Here is a 19,066-nt window from a genome sequence, read left to right as displayed (position 1 = left end):
CAGGTGAAGCACCTTGTATTTGTACCTGTACAGTATTTGAGTAAATGTACTTAGTTACTTTCCAGGTTAGAAAACACTGATAACTGATGATAATGTAGTGGAAAAAAAAGCACAGGTGAAGTGTTTTGTAATCATGTCAGTTGCGTCAGTTGAGAACTTGTTTGCCGAGTTTTCTGTTGCTGATGAAATGTAACTGAGTACATTTACTGAAGTAATGAATTTGAGTACAATTTTGAGTGATTTTACTTTCCATCTCTTGCTACTTCATAAATACTTCATTTAACATTTAACAGAATATCTTTATCTTTACTCGAGTATGATTTTTGAGTCGTCTTCACGACGCTGCAAATAACACAGGAGGTAACTAAACATTTATAGAAAGGAGCTGAGCCCAAACATTCGTCCAATTTCCTACCCTGTGTTATTGATCGGACAGGGGGAGCGATGGGGCAGAACATTACCTGGCAACCCCCCTGGCTAAAACACACACACACACACACACACACAGACACACAGACACACACACACACACACAGCATACTGACAAGAGGAAGGAGAGAAAAGCAGCGAAGGAGGGAAAAAAGGAGACGGAGGTACAAAATGCGGTGAATTGAGAGAGGTGACGGTACGACGGGGAGAAATAGAAATATGGGTTAGCAGGAAGATGAAAGAAATCAAATGTGACAAGTGAAGGTACAGCGGGAGGAAGATGACTGGATCCAAATAAAGAAGTCGGGAAACAAGGGCACGGAAGGAGAGGAGGATTGGGCAAAATACTAAAAGGAGTGAGTGAGAGGGCGTGAAGTGGAAAACACCTCGGGAGAAGCGCTGCGTGCACACAACCGGTCTGCACGTATATTCAACCAGTTCCTCTCCTTCATCCAGAAGCAAGTGACTGCTCCAGTTAACACGTGAGCGGGGAGAGGTGATATCTAACGTGATGCCTTGTTATCTAGAGCTTTTCTTTTTTGCGCCTGTACTCCTGTGCGGAGGAGGGAGGCGGATGTTTGGCGAGGCCGCAGTAATCCAGGCTTTAATCAGGACAAAGATTACACTGGAGCGATGTGGCGTGTTAGTAAGCAACAGACAAAAAACTGACTTGGAGCAAATGCAACTTATAAACAAATGTAACGATCAACTTGCACGAGTGCGGACATTTTAATCCCACATTTACGATAATGCTGTGTAAATGATACACATCTCTTCAAATCACATTCATTTCTTTGCACTCGAGGTTTTGTCAAAGTAGGTGGCGATAATGCACCTTAGATGATAAGCAGATGGTAAGTCAGGTTGAAGTTTCAGTGGAGCTTCACAGCAGGACAGTGTTTTAATCGAAGTTTCTGGAAGCAACGAAGTCCCAAATTGTTTTGCAGAGGCGTTATTGACATGTTATTTAATGCTGAATAAATCTTCACTGCAGCTGCTGAGCTAGAAGTGTTAGCATGCACGCCGTCTGAAGTGGGTCCGTGAGCTCAACAGTGCATCGAGGTTGTGAATAACACCTTTTCATGTCAACTTTTTAAACAAGTCCCCAGCTACTCCAGGTGTTTACGCAAATGCTGCAACGCTGTTTTGCTGTGAAGCAAAAAAAAAAAAAGTAAATTCTACTCCTCCTCCACCACTTCAATACTGTAAACCTGGCAGCATGGAGAGCACTTTGGAACACCATTTAGAGTGTTTTACTGAAAAATAAAACTATCACTCCTCATTTTATTAACCCAATTTCCTAATAATTCTAAGGGAAATTTCCTTGTTAAATAGAAAACGTGTCTTTGGAACTACTTTTAGCTACATATTAGTTAGTCCAGTTGAATTAACTAAATTATCATATGCAAAAAAGCTAAATTATCTAAAATGTTTAGATGTTTTGAGGAGACGGATGACTTCCGTATCTAAAATCCTGGTTGCTGCCCAGCCAAGAATAGAGACGCGTGCCAGTATCTATACATCGACCCTGTGCTAAGTCACCCCCGGTTTACTGTAACAGCTGGTGTCAGACTGAAAGGCTTGCTGGCGGTCCTACAGGACAGTGGGGCACCAGATCAGCCTGGCAGGGGGTCTAACATCTGGGCACCACGGTAGCAAGGTTAGAGGAGGCTATCCAGTCACATCTGTGCTCCCGGTACTCCCAGAAAGGAGACAAGAGGAGAACCTTGGCTTTCACTGAGGCTCTGGTGACTCATTTTATATAAGATAAGTAACCTGCTTCCCCCATGGATGTTATCACACTTCATTCAACTTTAATTTTACGAGACAGCTATCTAGGTTATCAAAAAAGTACGTTTACATCCCCTCTCGGTTCACATCCCTGGAGGCGCCCGCGTCTAAAGCCTACAGCTCAGCCAAACACCACCATTTATCAAACAAAGAATAAGGGAGACACAATAGACAGCACCGTTGCACGCGCACACAGACACAAAGGCTGCGTGTGATTTAAGGAGGACGACAGAATCACAGTCTGAGAGGCGAAGACCACAGTACGCAACAATCCCAGTGGGGAGGAGGATTAAGATAAGGGAAGAAATGCAGGGAAAAAGGAGAGATCAAAGGAGGCAGGTATAGCATTCGCAGAGGCAGAATGGAGCCTTTGAAATCATTTTAAAAAGAGTTAATACTTAAATGACTGGAAACAACAGCCCGCGCTGCTCCTATTGAGCATCTGTACTCATTATTATGTAAATCAGAGCAGAGTCTTACCTGTTGTTTCAATGAAGCGGATGCACTTCTCAATGAAGATGGGGATCGGCCTCTCGAGACTGACCACCGTGGACAGCGGCATACCGAAGTAGTTGCTTTCGATGGGTTTGGAGATGGAATGCCGGGGTTTGGGTCGTGGTTTCTAGGGAATAATATTGAGAAGGAAGACGAGATTGGTGAGAGAGATTACTTGATATAGGGGAACATTTCTAAAATGACACTGGGCCTAGTGGCACTGTTCCTGAGATGACTTGATTTCAGTAGAAGAGAAGATGACCTGTTTCAAAGTGTTTCATGTTTGTGTCTGCTGGAGCAAAAAGGTGAGCACACCCATCCCGCACATTCCTTCAAACCTCAAACTGATAAGTAATCAGACATTCCTGTCTTCAACCCTGTCCTGTGCAAAGTCAGATATACATCAGCTCCTTCATCGCTCTCGTCCCATCGTCCTCGCCCTCCTTCCTTTCGCATTCAGTGTTTCTCTCTACTGCACTGCAGCTCTCAGATAATCAAACTCACTTATTCATTGTTTAATTACTTTTTAACTCCCGTTATTCTCCTGTTAAGAGACCTCTAATACACTCCCACAACATCCTCCGCCTCGGCTCCTTATGGCCGAGGCATCAGCAGTAATTGTACTGCGCTTTAATGGTGTTCATTGGGAATGTTCTGAAGGCCCCTGAGGCCTGGATCTCTAGTAAGTCTGTCAGCCCCCCGAGGCTCTGCCCTGGCAGGCAGGGTGGTGAGGCAGGGATGCATGGTTGGCTGGGCACATACAGACTGTGGGAGCAGTGCAGGCCTGACAGATAGACACAGGGAAGGAGTGGAGGAGTGCTCATTAGAGAGAGGGAGCCCGGCGCACCCTCTGCTCCAGATACCGGCCTCGCTGCACTCCACCAAACATTTTCGATACCATGTATATACACGCTCGCTCACAGCGGTGGGCTGCAACACTAATTAAGACTGAGCAGATCAACAAAGGGTCACCTGGACTTCGTCTGCACTGCCTCTTGTTTGAACATTCAGTGAATTTATTTAGTTGTTAGGCTGTCGTTTTCAGCTCAATAGTGCTGCAAAGTTATTGTCATTCATTAAGCTTCCTCCTAAAAGAGCCTGACCAGTACATCTGCAGGCCAGTATTATTGGCTGATATGTGGTTATTATAGATGAATCATTATCGGCCCTGCATGCAGGGAGATACACAAAAGAGATGGAAAAGTAAACCACAGCAATACATGTTTTTGCAGCATTCCTATATTAAACATTTAACTGGTTATGGAACAGTCTCAATCTAATACTGAAGTCTGTATATCACCTACGCAAGCAAACAAGGTCATCAGAAAGAAGATGGCTGTTCCTACATTATTGTAATTATTCTTGATAATTTATTCAGGTTGAATGTATCAAACTAGAACCTACTTCATCCAATGCCAAACAGTCCCCTGCATACAACTCACAGGTACCAGCCACCTAAATATGCCTATTTCTTTTCATGACAATTGATGTGTTACTCCCTGGGAAATTATCAAAAATGTTGAATAATTCCCTATCTCACAATGTCAAAGAAAGTGAGAAAAATTCCTAGATGTTTCATGTCGAATGCGCATCAAAAGTTCATGGGGTCTACTCTGGGCTGTGACTCATCCTCCATCCAACTTTCATCGAGATTTCTCCAGTTTTGACTTATCTTGCCGACAAACCAAAAGCCAACCTAGAAACAGACACAGGTGAAAATGTAATCTCCTTGGCAGTGCAGAGGATGAGATGAGGGGTCTCACAGCATAAGGAAAGAAGTCAGTAGTCACTATAGTGAACTTCATTTCAACCATCACCATATTACAGTGATTGACCTTACACAGCCACAAAGAGATGGATCACCTAATTGCTGTGCATCCGGCAAACAGCAAAGTTTAAAAAAAGGGAAAAGTGTAAAAAAAAAAAAAAACATTGCTTCTTTCTTTCCTCACTCCGCTTAATAACAAACACACACTAGACAGATCAAGATCTTTACGACAGGAAGTGGTATTGCTCATACGGCTTTTGCCTGCAGGGGCCGCCAGGAAACAACAACACATTATGAAAGTTCCTTGCAGTAGCTGTAATGTGTTTTTCTTTATAGTTAAAATTCAAAATGGTTGCAATCTGCCTCGTGACAGATCTCATTCTTCAACTGCAATATATTTTCACTCGTGTCTTTTCTCTGAAAGTATTTATGTAAAAAAAAAAAAAATACTGATCAGTAATGGCTTCAAAGCTCTGGCACCATTCAGGCTCTTCTATCTCGGGTGTTCTTATACAATAAATTGTAGAAAAAGGGCACTGTCTCTGCGTCATCTGTCAACTGGCTGCTCAAGTGTCAGGAAAACAAAATGTCAAAGATAACTCGGTGGTACTGACTGCCTTTACTGGAAGAGTCGGCACTTTATTCAGTAAAGGCCCCCCCTCCTGAGATGCTGATGCCGGCTCTGGGCTGACACGTAACTGCGGACTTTTACCAGCAAGACAATAATTTCTGCCCAGTTATCTTTCAATCCTAACTGGAATTCCCTCACTTATCACTCCAGCTACCTCCCACGCAGCCCTGCCCGATCCCAATCCCTCTGTGACACTCAACATAGAGTCATCCTTATACTTGTGGCTATGTCACATATGAATGCATCTACACAAAACACCCACATGAGGCTTTAACTGAACTAAAAGGGTAAGTAATAACAGACGTGACGCTACAGGACAACAGTCTAGGTGGCAGCGGAGAACTCGGCTGTCATAACTCACTGCCAGCTTGAGTTTTGTAGCTCCAAGTAGCAGCTCATAATTTATTTGTGTCCTATCACACTGACTGTGTTGTATATCTGTGCCCTATCTCAGTTTAGCAGACTGTCTCCATGCTCTCCCCCTCCTCTCTTCCACCCACATTTTCTCTCTCACTGTCTTCTCCCCCTGCAGTTTTGCCTTCTGGCCACTCCTTTTAGTTGCTGACTGAGACAGGATATGTTGCCAGCGCTGAGAAGACAAAACAGACCTCTACCACAAAAGACAAACAAAACACATCCTTAATAATAACATACAGACATCATGGCGAGCGTTTACATACACAGCACGCTGACACACACAAAGCCGCAATGCAAAAAAAAAAAAAAAGTGCAATCATAAATCCCTTTTCTCTCTGACTTGGTTTCATTTTCTTTCTGAGGTTGTGTTTTCTCCTGTTCTTTGATTGTGTCTTCCCTGCCTCTTGTTTCTTGTGAGAGGACACTAGACTGGAACTAGGTGACTGAGGAATTTGAAGCATTCCTCTTGCTGGCTGAGGAGGTTTGAAAAAAAAAGCTGCAGGAGAGAGCGAGAGCGAGAGAGAGAGAGAGAGAGAGAGAGAGAGAGAGAACGTTTCCGGCCACTTGCTGAGGGAGGGCAGGCAGGACGGGGACACAGTTGGTCATTGCCTGAGGTAAAGGGGGTTTTAAAATGGGCTAAGACTGTACTTTCAATTATTTGTTCCTACCCGTTATGACTCAGAGTGGTAGACAATGCCCCTAAGGCCTTGACCAGGAAAGTGTTTACACTGCATAAACCCAAAATTGGACTTTGTGTTAACCCTGACAAGCCGCTTCTGTACCAACTCTGAGTCGCTGCTTTACAACACATCTCCCTGAAATGACCAAATAACTCGATAATACGTCAGTTATCTGGAGGTGAATTTCAGGCTGCAGCAGATTGAGAATGACTCTTATCTCTGAGACAGCTGTTTCGAAAACAGCTGATAGAATTTGATCACTTTGTTACAACCACAATTAAGCCATATTGCCCTTTAATGTAGACATCCAGACCCCAGACTGCTGGAGGGCGCAAATCAGAGGCACTAATTAGAGTCATGATGACGACATTGATCTCAGTTCTGCTGGCTTGGGGATATGTTTTGAAACGTGTAGGTTTATAATGTGCTATCTGATACCTTATTGATCCAACTTGCCTCCCTCTGATGGCAGGGTCACAGCTTAGGGGCGGGTAAAGTCAGAGATACTGGAGCTTGTATACTCAAAGGGTAACTCGACCATTTTTACACATTAAAGAGTGTTTACAGGTCTTCAAGAGTGATATTGCATCTGGAGCCTACATTACCCAAAATGCAACTTAGCCACTGAGTGACATCAATGGAGGCAATTTATCAAATTACACGCAGCCTCCTCTGGAGCCACAGATGCTTCGTACCCCTGTTTCCATATACTGCATCAGTACTCAATTTGATGTGTTAAATTGGTGGGATTATCCTTTAATAACGTGGGGCATGAACTGGACTGACCTTACACACTTTTTCAGAGGGACAAATGGCATTGAGTTCATGATGAGCTTATGGAGTTAGCTGGTGCACAAAGGAAAGAACGTAGTACTGGCAGTTAGAAACTATGCAAGAAGACAGCCTTCACATAGGTACTTGGACATCACAGCAGAGTGTGTGAAAACATTAATCATCTCCCTCCTGTTCCACCTTACTGACAGCCATGGTAATTATCACAGATGCACAAGCACAACATAAGCAGCTGTAACTTCTATTCAGCTGGCACTTCTGTACCACACTGTGTGTGTGTGTGTGTGTGTGTGTGTGTGTGTGTGTGAACGAACAGCATACCAGGCAGATAAGCCTGACGGTGTCAGGTCAAAAGTGTCGTAACAACACGTGTGAGAGACAAGCACTGAAAGAACAGAAGCAGGGGAGACAGACGTTTCGGGCAGCCGCTAACTTTTCATTATCAATTAATCTGCCCATTAGAACTTCCCAGAGTCAGAAAATAATATCTTTAAATTGTTTCTTTAGTCCAAACAACAGTATAAAGCCCCAAATCTTCAATTACTAATCATACCTGACAAAAAAAATCTAACATTTACGAAGCTGAAACCATCAAATGTTTGACATTTTCGCTTGAAAAATGAAATGATTAATTGATTTTCAAAATACTAAATCCATAATATATGGATTTACTAATGCTAATTTTCTTTAGATTTAAGGATTAGTCAATCAACTAATCGCTACAGCTCTATAGGACACAAATGAGAGACGAGGTTCCTGCGTCAACGAAAAAACTCAAGCAGAAAAACACAAAGGGAGAAATGAGGAGGACATTATGGGGAGTGAGAGAGAAAAAGTGTGGCAGAAATGTAAGACGCAGAAAGCATGAATCAGCAAGAAGAGCAGACAAATAATGGGAATAAGAGAGAATGAAAGGAAGGAAGCAAAGAAAGCTAAGCTGACAGTGAAGAATTCAGAGTCTCAGGGAACAACTTGACCAGCCTAGGCACATTCTGTACTTTACTGCAGCAGCACAACAGTAAACACCGCCTTAACTAGATGACGCTGATCACTAGGTCAGTAATGGCACATGCAGTGCACCCTTTGGCAGCTAAGCTGTAAACAACGTGTGGCCATATTACATGTGGCGCTGACAGCAAGTCAGACTGTACAATCCGCTTTTGTAAATAGCAATTAAAGTGTAGGTTTAATGTTTGGACAAAAGACTCCGGTGCTTAGATTCTCACAGTTTTGCATTGCTTTTTAGTACCATTGTTTCCTGAATAGCAGGGATGTTTACAGCTAATTTGCTGAGATGTAACATTAGCTTTAATTCTTCTTCATACACTACTATAGCGAGAATTGTAAACTGGATGTTTTTCCCTTTAAAATCTTGCTAAATAAATTGCAAACATTATTATGCCAGTTCTAATATAATTGGAAACCTGATGCAACTAAGCAGACATACACATGTGGACAAACAGATAACGTAGTGCAGTATATACTGTGGCTCTGTCCCTATTCATTAGGAGTTTCTGCCTTCTGGTACAGAAGTTCAGTGACTAGAGTTTGACTGTTTTTCCTCTGATGATCTGGCTTGTTTAGTGAGCTCTCACAGAGCGGTCAGGGGAAAAGTCTGCAGACATGCCTTCCAGAGGAACTTCTATAGTATCTGATGCGTTCACTGAGTTGAGCAGCAGAATGTAGCGGCATTATACTTAAATCATTCGTCATTCTTCGATTTGGTGAATCAGTTGTTGAATCTTATCTTATCTTCAAGAACTTACAATACTGGAAATGTTATCCAATTTGTGCTTAAGCAAATACATGTGCATATGTACTGCAGACAAAGTAATACACATGCACGACATCGTGTATCGCCGAGTTGGTCATTAGATACAATTTACAGTAAGTGTTTTGCTCCAAATTCTGATTTCCCCTATTCAAACAAGTGACACTTTCCCTTCCCTTTAGGAGAAACAGTGCTTTACAGTTAGGAGGTTAGTGTATTTTCAGCTTTGGTTGAGAAAACCAAACTCTGAACTTACTGAAGGATGTAAGTGATGTACTTTGGCAATGGATGTGCTCCAAAAGTAAATATGCAACATTTTGGAATAATATCTGCTGTGTTTGGGAGTAGTAAAATCAACTAATTAAATTCAAATGTTCTCAGTTTAGGATTTAACACTATTTTAAGGCACCAACATAGATACATTTGCATATTCAACCCATATGTCAGTAATATTTAACTAAAACAGGCAGTTGCACAAACACTAACCTTTGTATTTCTGCGCAGGCTCTTGAGAATATTCCTCCTTTTGGGGTCCTCACTCTCCTCAATGGAGTTGTCTTTTTGGGCTCCCACCTCGTCCGGGCCAGCCTTCGGTGGTCCCCCCATCTCATCATCACTGCCTATAGAGAAGCTCGTCCTAAAACTGCTGAACTTGCCAAGCCGTTTGGATCTGTCTCTGTAGAGCTTAGGCTTTACGCCGATGGCAGACAACTTTCTCCTGCGTTCCAGTGAACTGCTATCAGCCTCGCTATCTGACCCATTCCCCCCAGCACTCCCGTTGGAATGACCTTTGTTGGCATTGCGGATGGTGATAATCTTGCCCTGTGTGCTGTCGTGAGGGACAGAGTAAATATTCTCCTCTTCTGTGGGTCGAGGTTTGCTCACAGCATCCATGGGCTCCGCGTAGTCTGAGGGGTCATAGCCACCATCGCTACCTGGTGCCCAGGTGACAGCTTGGGGCAGGGAACGGCGGTTGGTTCCACCCTGCTGGTCCATGTAGGGGCCGAGGTTAACCTTCCGGACAGGCTTGGGCTTCACTTGTGGAGGAACCTTGTTGTTCAGCTTGCTCTCAAAGGTGCTCAGCTCAGAAATGACAGAGAAGGTGTCACTTGAATCCAGATCTGGCAGCTTGAAGGTTCCCAGGTGAGAACCGAGACTGCCATCCTCCCTCAGGGTAGGGTAAGGCGATGAAGGATCGATATCGTCCTCTGAATCCATAAGAATGTTAACTGGACTGGGGGAGCCACAGCGAGGGCTGATGCTCTCATTGGTACAGGCCTCAGCCACATTATCATACATGTGTGTGGCCTCAACAATAGTGCGCTTTTCTACCACCTCTTTGAGGAAAGATTGGAAAAGGTCGATCTTATGAAGCCCCCCCACCACCCCACCATGTCCACATATTACTGTGTTAAATCTGGCCTCTATTTCATGGGCCAGTTCCTCTCCCTGACTGACCTGCTCCTTGGCTGACTCTGAGTCTGACAGCTCCATCTGACTCTCCCCTACTGCTAGCAACTGAACTGGGATGATGTCTTGGACCTCACACAGGAAAGCACATAATGTCTCCATAGAGGCCTTGCGGCGAGCAGAGTAAACTGCAATGTAGCCATGGACAAGCCTGGTCTTGCGGAGGGAGAATGAGGAATGGAAGGAGAGCAGGGATAGCTCAATGACCTGCCTCTGACCTCCTATACTCATTTCCAACAAAACTGAGGTGCCACTGCTGAGACTGGATGCAGGACGACAATGTTGGGGCAACAGGAAGGGAGCGAGGAGCTGGTCTAGGTCATACGTGTCTCCACACATGAGGCACATGACTATCCTCAGGTCTGCCTCTAGCATTGGCTGGGACTGAGAGTCTCTAAAGGCAGAGGATGGCGGGGGTAAGGGAGGGGAACTGCTCCCTATGCTTCGCCGTGATTCTAAGAGGCCCTTCAGCATCTGATTTATCTGCTTCTCATTGACATTACGCCCGTAGCCCATGCCTGGAGATGCAGGGTCTAGGTAAGCACACTGCAGCTTTCCAGCCACCTGCTGCCCTTGTTGGATAAGAGTCTGAGCTGTCTCCCCCCCAATATCCCCTATGGACCCCACCCCACGCTTGGTGACCAGAAGGAGGGACAGCGGGAGTTGGGATAAGCTGTTTTCCCTTTCCCTTCTGCTTATAGTTGACTCTCTAAGCTTCTCTAAACTTTCTACAACATAAGAGAGGGATTCCTTTGAGTTGTACAAACACAGACAACCATGGGGTGTGAAGGTTGGTGTGTGGAATGAATTGACTGGCAGACGTACGTTGCCCTCTATGGGACGAAGGGCTAACTCATACATCCTGCCATCTAACACGTACCGGTCGTCACTGGTGCACATGGCCCTTATTTCATTTGCCATCTCTCTGGCTAGTCCATCTTTCCCTAAGATGACAAGATTTATCCGTTCAGCCCTCCCCCCATCCGGTCTTGAACTGTCTGATGACGGATAACGGGTAGGGAATCTGGAGGACAGTATTTGCTCTAACTTACTGTCCACACAGTGGGGGCTGTTAGGACAGGTGTCCTTTGTGGGGTGGTAGACGAAGTGGATATGTTTCAATACCAGAGCATCCCTTTCTGCCTGCAGCTTCTGCAGAGCTTTAAACCTTTGCTCCTCACCCAACACCTCCTGAATGGCTCCCATTTTCTCTTTACTTGGCTTTGCATCTACTTCCAGCTCATAGAAGAGCTCAGAGTACTCAAGAAGCAGTTCCTGAAAGTCCTCTTTGGCTCGGTCAATGATTTCCTTCTGGTGTTTGTTGTAGATATCCAGATATTCAGCCTCATCCAGCCACTGGTAGAAGTCTTCGTTCATGATGAAGCTTCGGGCCTCCTCCCAGGGTTTTCCTGGTGTGATGAAAGGAGAGACACTTAGCTTCTCCTTGAACTCCCATCTCATCTCAGCCCGTTTGCGCTCATTCCTTAGCTGCTCCAGGTGGGTCTCATAGATAGTTTCAGCTGCAGGAGTCTCCAGGAGGTCCTGGGGGATGCGATCATCCTCCATGTTGTCAATGTGTGGTGTGGTCTCCCAAGGGGTGTCATCCAGCACTACGAACCATTGGGAGAAATCTCGCTTTGTCTCCAGGACTTTCTGAACTCCAGACCAGCTCAGGTGGTCAATCTCGTCCAACTCTGGCAACAGTATAGACAGGGCCTGTGGTAGTGTACTTAAATAGGCCTTCCTACGTTTCTCTATGTGATCTTGTTTAAGTCTATGCACATGCTGCTGGAAGAGCTTCTTGGCTTTAGCTGTCCCCTCAAGGAAAACATAGTCCTTGTACTCAGGAGCAGTCTGCATACGGCGACTGACAACAGGCCAGGTCTCATTGTGGTTCTTCACAATTCGGTTGACCAGCCACTCATAGCGGTCTTTGGCTGAGGCAATCTGTTGACTCTGCTGTTTCAGTGCCTCAAAGTAAGGGATAATTTTGGGCTTTCCCCTACTCTTGTCTATTAGCTGAACCAGTGTAAGAAAGGCTAGATCAACATTGACATTAGACCGTGCTGATGTTTCTACCACCTGTAGATTCTTCTTGGCAAGGGCAAAGGTATGTGAGTCTTTAATGTAGCGCTCAACTCCTTCATCACATTTGGTGAGAACCAGTACCACAGGTTTCTTCGTTTTGGCCAGCTGGTTGTACAGGTTTGTCACAAACTTCATCTGGTCCTCAAAGCTACGGTTCATACCCCTGCTAACATCCACACAGAGTAAGAAGCCATCCACCATCAGCTTGCCTTCGGGCATTTGTTTCTGCTCAAAGTCCTGCTCCAGCCCCAGCTGATCTGTGCAAAAATACATCAGCTTCTCAGCCGAAGCCAGCTTGGTGGAAGCTGCCCTCTTGATGTAAGGCTGGAGTGCTGTGCTTCTGTGTGGCTGGAACGTCTGATCATCGATGAACTCTGTCTGCTCCACCACATTCATACGGCATTCTGGCCCCTCCTCCACCGTCCGCCCGGCTTCTCCCCAGAAAAGGAAGTGGTCATTGTTCACCACACGGCCTCCGAAGTCACTGGTACTGAGAACGGAGGTGTGGTCCAGGTAGAAGTCATCTGCACTTGGCCGGACAAAGCGGTTACACAGGCAGGACTTGCCCACACCACATTGGCCTTTCTCCTTCTCCGTGCCTGATAGGCCAACCACAACCAGGTTGTAGGTGGGTGCCCGGACATCTTGCTTTTTGGCCATCATCATCGCTGGCAGAGGCTCATCCTGCCATGCTGGCCGCTAGCTCTAGGGAGAGGAGAAGGCTGCCAAGGAAGGAGGGTTTCCATGCAAGAGGAGCTCACTGGACTTGGGTCTGGCCCTGTAGAATAGACAGAGAGAAAAAAGGGGGGGGGGGGGGTATAATTAATCTAGAGGGAAAAAATACAACAAAAAAATAACATTCCAATGGCAGGATTTATTATTAGAGAGCTATTGTGTCTCTCATCTAAATTCCTACTGTGTTCCTATGTGGTGTTAATAATGTTTAATCTGTGATCCTATTTCTCCACTGAATGTTTCCTGAAAAGATTGAGGTCAGTGGCAAAGCTGCTGGAATGCTGCACATTACTTAACCCAGCTGTAGCTCAGTAAAAGGCAATTTTTCCGATTTAACACATTTAATTTGGATACTGCCAGGGCCGCACTGCTAACAGGGGTGCGTTCAACATTTCACTCCTATATTTGCAGAGACTCGGTATGTGTTTTGGCTTATTATCTAACATCTAACAGTATGGCTGGTCGTCTAACTGCCGACAGCAGTAGACTAAAGTTATGTGGGGTTTACAATCGCGAATCGTACACACAAACACATGCACTACCACATACTAGCGAAAACAGGCTCACTAAGCTCCCTGCACCCCAAACGACAGACACACACACACAAAGATGAAAGCAGATAAGTGTTCCAGAGCTAAAGTTACTAATTGGCCAACTAGGGAAAGCCATCTGCATTTTAAAAGGCTGCACTGCCTGTTGGCTGACTCGTCTCCATCAAAAACATGTTTTTCTATGTTTCTCACCGAACAGCACTCTGCAAACGGATGAGAGTTGGCTGATGTACCGTCACTAATGTCTCGACATATTTACCTACAGTGGATCCAACAAATTGGTGTAGGGCTGTCTTGAAAACAGCACATACACCTACAATACATTGAGGCTTATTTGACTAGCCAATCTGAGTATAATTTATTCCATCAGTAGATCAGACATAAAAATAATGAGAGGGAGGACAGAGGGTCGGGGATGCTCTTTATGGAATAGCCCTGTTTGACAGCACAATTTGTAAGGAACAAAAATCTTCCAAGACAGCCGGCACACAGACTTGCAGTGTAAGACCACCCCCTCTATGTCATAACTGAGGAGTTAATGTAGTAAAACAGACATTAAAACCACTATTAATCATGAATAGCTCTTTTGACAGCATGCACAAAAGCAGACAAAGCCTTCATTCCTGCTGAATTGAGTTTGTCAGACAACAGAGAACTGGGGATGCGCAAAGATGAACTTCAAAGTCCAACACGCCGACAATGAAAAGGAAACAGTAGGAGGAGTAGGAAACTCAATACATTAGAACACACTGTAGATAAAAACCAGCCTCACACCTGCCAGCATATACTGAATATTTCTGGGTTATATTCAAAAAAGTTGAGTGCCACTAATCGAAGTTCAAAGCTGACAGTTATGGCAAAGCCGTGAAACCTCGAGTTTCACGAGAGCAAATTCCAATCAGCGGTGAATTTACATTACAGAGGCAAGATCTCCCAAGTGCTTCACCAGGTGCTTCAGTGAGTGCCAGAAGAAAAAGGAATCAATATCAAAAAGAATGTCTTGTGTTTTGATATTTATACAGGAAACATGCATGAAAAATGTATCAAGGCACCCAGAGACAGACTCAGTCCATGTAATAATAAGGTGTGGTGTCTGTTGTGCTCAACCAGGCCTGCCGGTCGATACCCTTGTATAGGCGGATGACCTAGGGTTTGTGGATAATTCATGGTCTTCTCTTTCCGGAACTCTCTTTTCTAAGTGTTTGCTGTATATGTCTGTGCTTGCACCAGTTTATATAAGATCCCCATTGTGCGTACACGCAGTCTGTGGAACGTTCAGTCGGAGAATGTGCTGTACATGCAGCCTTGACCTGATGAGAAGAACTGCAGGTGTGGTGTCTATGGAGCTCGAATCAGCAGGTTGAAAGTGCACCTGTGTCCTGACCTAATCATGTTCACATTACAGAGCCGACAGCCTCAACTGCAATCACTCCAAAAGAACATGACCTGCTGCCCCTGGATGTGTTCCACTGGCCCCAACATGCATCCAGGCTGCTAATCCTCATCTTTTGTATACTGTGTCTACATTTTTTCCCGTCTGTGCTACACACTGAATTTAAAAAAAAAAAAAACGTATGGTGAAATGTCAAATACGTTCAATAATTTTAAATCTTTGCCAGTTGATTTAAGCTAAATTTAATGCTACAGTTGTGTGACAGACACCGTTAATGTTTCTATTCAGAGGTCAACCACAAAGGATTTCAGGTAGCTTTCTGAGCTCTGCTCTGGCAAGCATTGCTGTGAGCCGCATCTCTTCACACAGACTGAACTGTTGTGACATGCTTGAAGTCGCAGCCGACTGAGCTGACAGAAGGTGTTACATACAGATAAGTATGGAAGCCCTGGCATAGACCGACATTAGCACTAATAGAGACCTATATGAGCTCACACACAAAAAAAATGCACACACATACACAGACTGTATCCTACGCAACATCCCGGTGGTCATCGTGTCATGTGTGAAATAGGTCATGTTTGTGACCGGTTGTGAGAGTGTCTGGATTAAATAAAGTCAAGCGCTAGAGTCCCTATGGAGCTGGAGGCTAGCCAGGCTCAACACTCTCACAGATGCATTCACGAACATCTGCTTCCCTGACCCCACCTATTTTTTTCTAAGAATGTTCCTATGCGTGCACAGCTTATGTGAACCTGGACATTTTCTTTTTTTTTGCAACAGTCAACTAACACGCTCGCTGCAGCAGAGTACAGTTTGAGCGCCATAGCAGTGGCTTTTTTGCAGTGACATCAAAAGGAATGGCAAACAAAGGGGACCTGATGCCGTTCTCTTTCATTTTTCTCTGTTCTGTCAGGCCGACATGTCAGTGCGAGATGCAAACAGACGGCTAAGAATTCAGTCTTAAGTGATGTGCGGATGCAATAGTTTAGAAGATAGCAGCAGCTCATAATGGAAGAAAATAAAACGCCTCATGAGACTTGACTGCCGTGCTCACGCTGAACTGACGGAAACAGAATATATATGACTTTACAACTGCACAATTCAGCTAGTTTCTTAGTTTCTTCAGCCTCTCGACTGGCAGCCTCAGTGCAGCATTTCACATACAACAGATCCAGTCATTTAGGGAATACATTTCCTCTTTCCGCAGACCTATAAAGACACCACTGCCAGAGCACAACTAGTGCAGCAATCCGGTAGTCGAGCAGTGAGGCAGCCAGTCTCCCAGTTCACCCTGAGGCCTGGTGTCTGGTGCGCATGTCCAGCCACATACCACTGTCTCGAGGCTGAGGGCTGTTTAGGGCTGAGGCAGAGATAGGTTAGGGCCTGCGTTGCATCTGCCTCTGACCCTGAAACACTAGGGTAAGCAGAAAAAGAGAGGGAGGAGAGAGTGTGTGTGTGTGTGTGTGTCTGGGGGGGGGGGACAGGAAGGAGTTTGGGGGAGGAGGCAGAGGGTGAGAAGTTTGTGCAAATGGAGAGGATGGGGGTATGCAGAAGAATGAGGATGAGGGGAAGGGGAGAGAGGTCAGTGGCCTGGGTCATGTGAGCTGCACATTGGAATCCCCTCAGGGAAGAGGGGCCGGGGCCGGGCGGGGCGAGGCCTGGATGAGTTAAGGGTCAGGGTCTGACCTGTCACATCACTCTCCCCCTGACTAATCACAAACAGCATTACAAGCAGGACATACACAAACACCACATCTCAATTTACCCCGTTGCCTTTTCCCCTTCCTTTCTCTTACAATCCATCTCATGTAAGAGTCAAAACATACAACATCTCACCCTGACTGAACCACCACCTTTCTAGGTCACCGACTGTCTCAAGGACAAGAGAAGCAAAGGAAGAAGGGATGCATCTGTAGGGTACTGGGAGTGCAGCCTGAAGCTAATGCTAGGGCGACAGGGCGTGAAGTTCATCATAACACGTGCTACAAAGGGCAGGCTGTGTTCACTGCCCATGAGGAGAGACCACGTAGCCTTCACAGGAAGGCTGCATTCCTTTCATTACAAAGGGAAGAAGAGTCAGGGCCAGGGAATGAAGACATTGTCAGTCAGGCTTGTTTTGACACAGAAAAATCCTCATCTCTTTGACGCATTGGTTTAAATGGAGAGTGCACGTCTGAGGCAAATCCAAGTATGGAGACTGAAGAATGTCGTGGGGAAATGTTTCGAGTATCAAGTGGACGTTAAGAGCATCGTGTGCTGACAACGGGAAGGACAGATTTTTCAATTTTGCTGTTTTGATAACAGCTGCAGCACGGTGAAGTCCTCTCTCCTCACGTGCTACAGGACCAGGCTGCAAACCAGCCACCAAAACAAGCTATAGTCAGTTTTCTTTTGGGAAACAGAGGGCTGGATGTCCCGACAGGCCAAGTTTGTGCAATCTGCACAAGGTGAATAATTCACCACGATGGAAAACAGTGAAACCTAATGTAAGACCATTAAAAAAGGCCTAAGGCAGAATCAAGGACACCGACTCCATTCTGTAACATTATAAAACGCAGGAAAAAGGTGTTCTGCATTTACTTTTCATATAGTCAGTTTTAAGACAAGGTTATGTATAAATTAAATTAGAATTAGAAAATGTAACCTACAAGTTGCTCTTCATACAAATAAGGGGCTAATATAATTCCAGGATAAGTGGAGGTCCTCAGAGATTACTCAGTAATCTTCTTCAAGATATTCCCTCACACAACGACAAAACTTTCTGATACTAATCCCAGGGCTTTCTCTGCCCCGAGCCATTATTGGCACCACAAATAAGCCAGATGAATGTAAAAATCAATGTGCAGAAAATCAAAATTAAAAACGGTTCTTGTAAGTCAGAAGTGGAATTTTTTGCATGTGTTTTCTAACTTTCTGTACACACATGTAATAGTGATCCAATTGCATATTTTTTTTAGAAAACATTTTTTAAAATTTTCTTCTGGGAGGACCCCTGAACCCTCTGCCGAATAAGTGCAACTAAGTCTTCCACAAACCAAAGGAAAACACAGCCGAACACAGTTTGTATTGAAAACGAGAATAGACGAGGAGGCCAGCTTGCGTGGTTTCCCAGCATGCCCTGTGGTTGTACAGTATTATACACTCAGGAAGGCTGGGAGTTGACAGAAACAAAGGTCATGAAATAGTCATGAAGCGGTGTGTTGGTGCTGGTGATGATGACAGAGAGGCAGCAGGGAAAAACTCCTTCTCTCCCTTATTCTTCAAGATACGAGTCTGGCTCGCCCTCCCTCTGCTTCCGTCCAAAATATGTTTTCCCTCTCCTCCTCGCTCCTTCTGCATGATGTAAGTCCGCAAACAGTTGTACTTCCGCTCTCCACTCCATTTTTATTTTTTTTTTCTTCCTCCCTCCCTCCCTCCCATCTTGTGCTCTCACCCACAACATTAGCCTCATCATATAGATTTCCCATCTCCATCTGTCAAGAATTTTTCCTGCTCTGTCTCCATCACTCTCTCCCACACTCCTCACCTCCCCCTTTATTCCGCCCTCCCCTCTCTGGAGACTTGTTGTCCATTAGTAAGAAACTAGGGGTGTGGGCAAGGGCTGTGGGCGGTTGGGGGCAGCCCTCACACCGATGCTACTTCCTGCTCAGGCTGTGTTCTCATTACACCAGGGGCACAACCACACAGATGAATCTGCAGAATAAAGGGGGCGGGGGTGATAAATATGATATGAATGCAGATGAAGACAGGGGCCAAAACAACATAATGCAAATACACAGCACATAATCACTGGCGCACAGGCATGGGTGTTATATAATTACTCTAACAATATATATAAATATATAATAATCTGCCTCCACACACCATATTTAACACACTTTAGAAGTAGTGCTCAGTGGTGCAGCTTATCCACTCGTACAGAAGTCATTTGTCTCTCGCCGCAAATGCGACACATCCATCTATCACTCGCCAAACAGGAAGTACAGTAAGACGGAAAAGAGGGAGGGAGATTTCAAGAAAACATAAACACGAGCAATCGCACCATTCGCTAA

General features: G+C 45.0%; 1 protein-coding gene across 1 annotated transcript in view; it reads right to left on the bottom strand.

Annotated features, from left to right (window-relative positions):
* Positions 1–19,066, bottom strand: part of arhgap35a (Rho GTPase activating protein 35a) — a 68,355-nt gene that overhangs the window by 14,631 nt on the left and 34,658 nt on the right. Inside the window, exons 2-3 of the mRNA XM_037121715.1 lie at positions 9,261–13,110; positions 2,701–2,842 (exon numbers count right to left, since the gene is read on the bottom strand). Of these exons, the coding sequence (XP_036977610.1) occupies positions 2,701–2,842; positions 9,261–12,998 (3,880 nt within the window). The 5' untranslated portion in view covers positions 12,999–13,110. The remainder of the gene's footprint in view (positions 1–2,700; positions 2,843–9,260; positions 13,111–19,066) is intronic.

This window comes from Acanthopagrus latus, chromosome 2 (genome assembly GCF_904848185.1).
Source record: "Acanthopagrus latus isolate v.2019 chromosome 2, fAcaLat1.1, whole genome shotgun sequence".
Lineage (NCBI taxonomy): Eukaryota > Metazoa > Chordata > Actinopteri > Spariformes > Sparidae > Acanthopagrus > Acanthopagrus latus.
The sequence above is the reverse complement of the archived record's forward strand: the minus strand, read 5'-3'. Positions and strand labels throughout refer to the sequence as shown.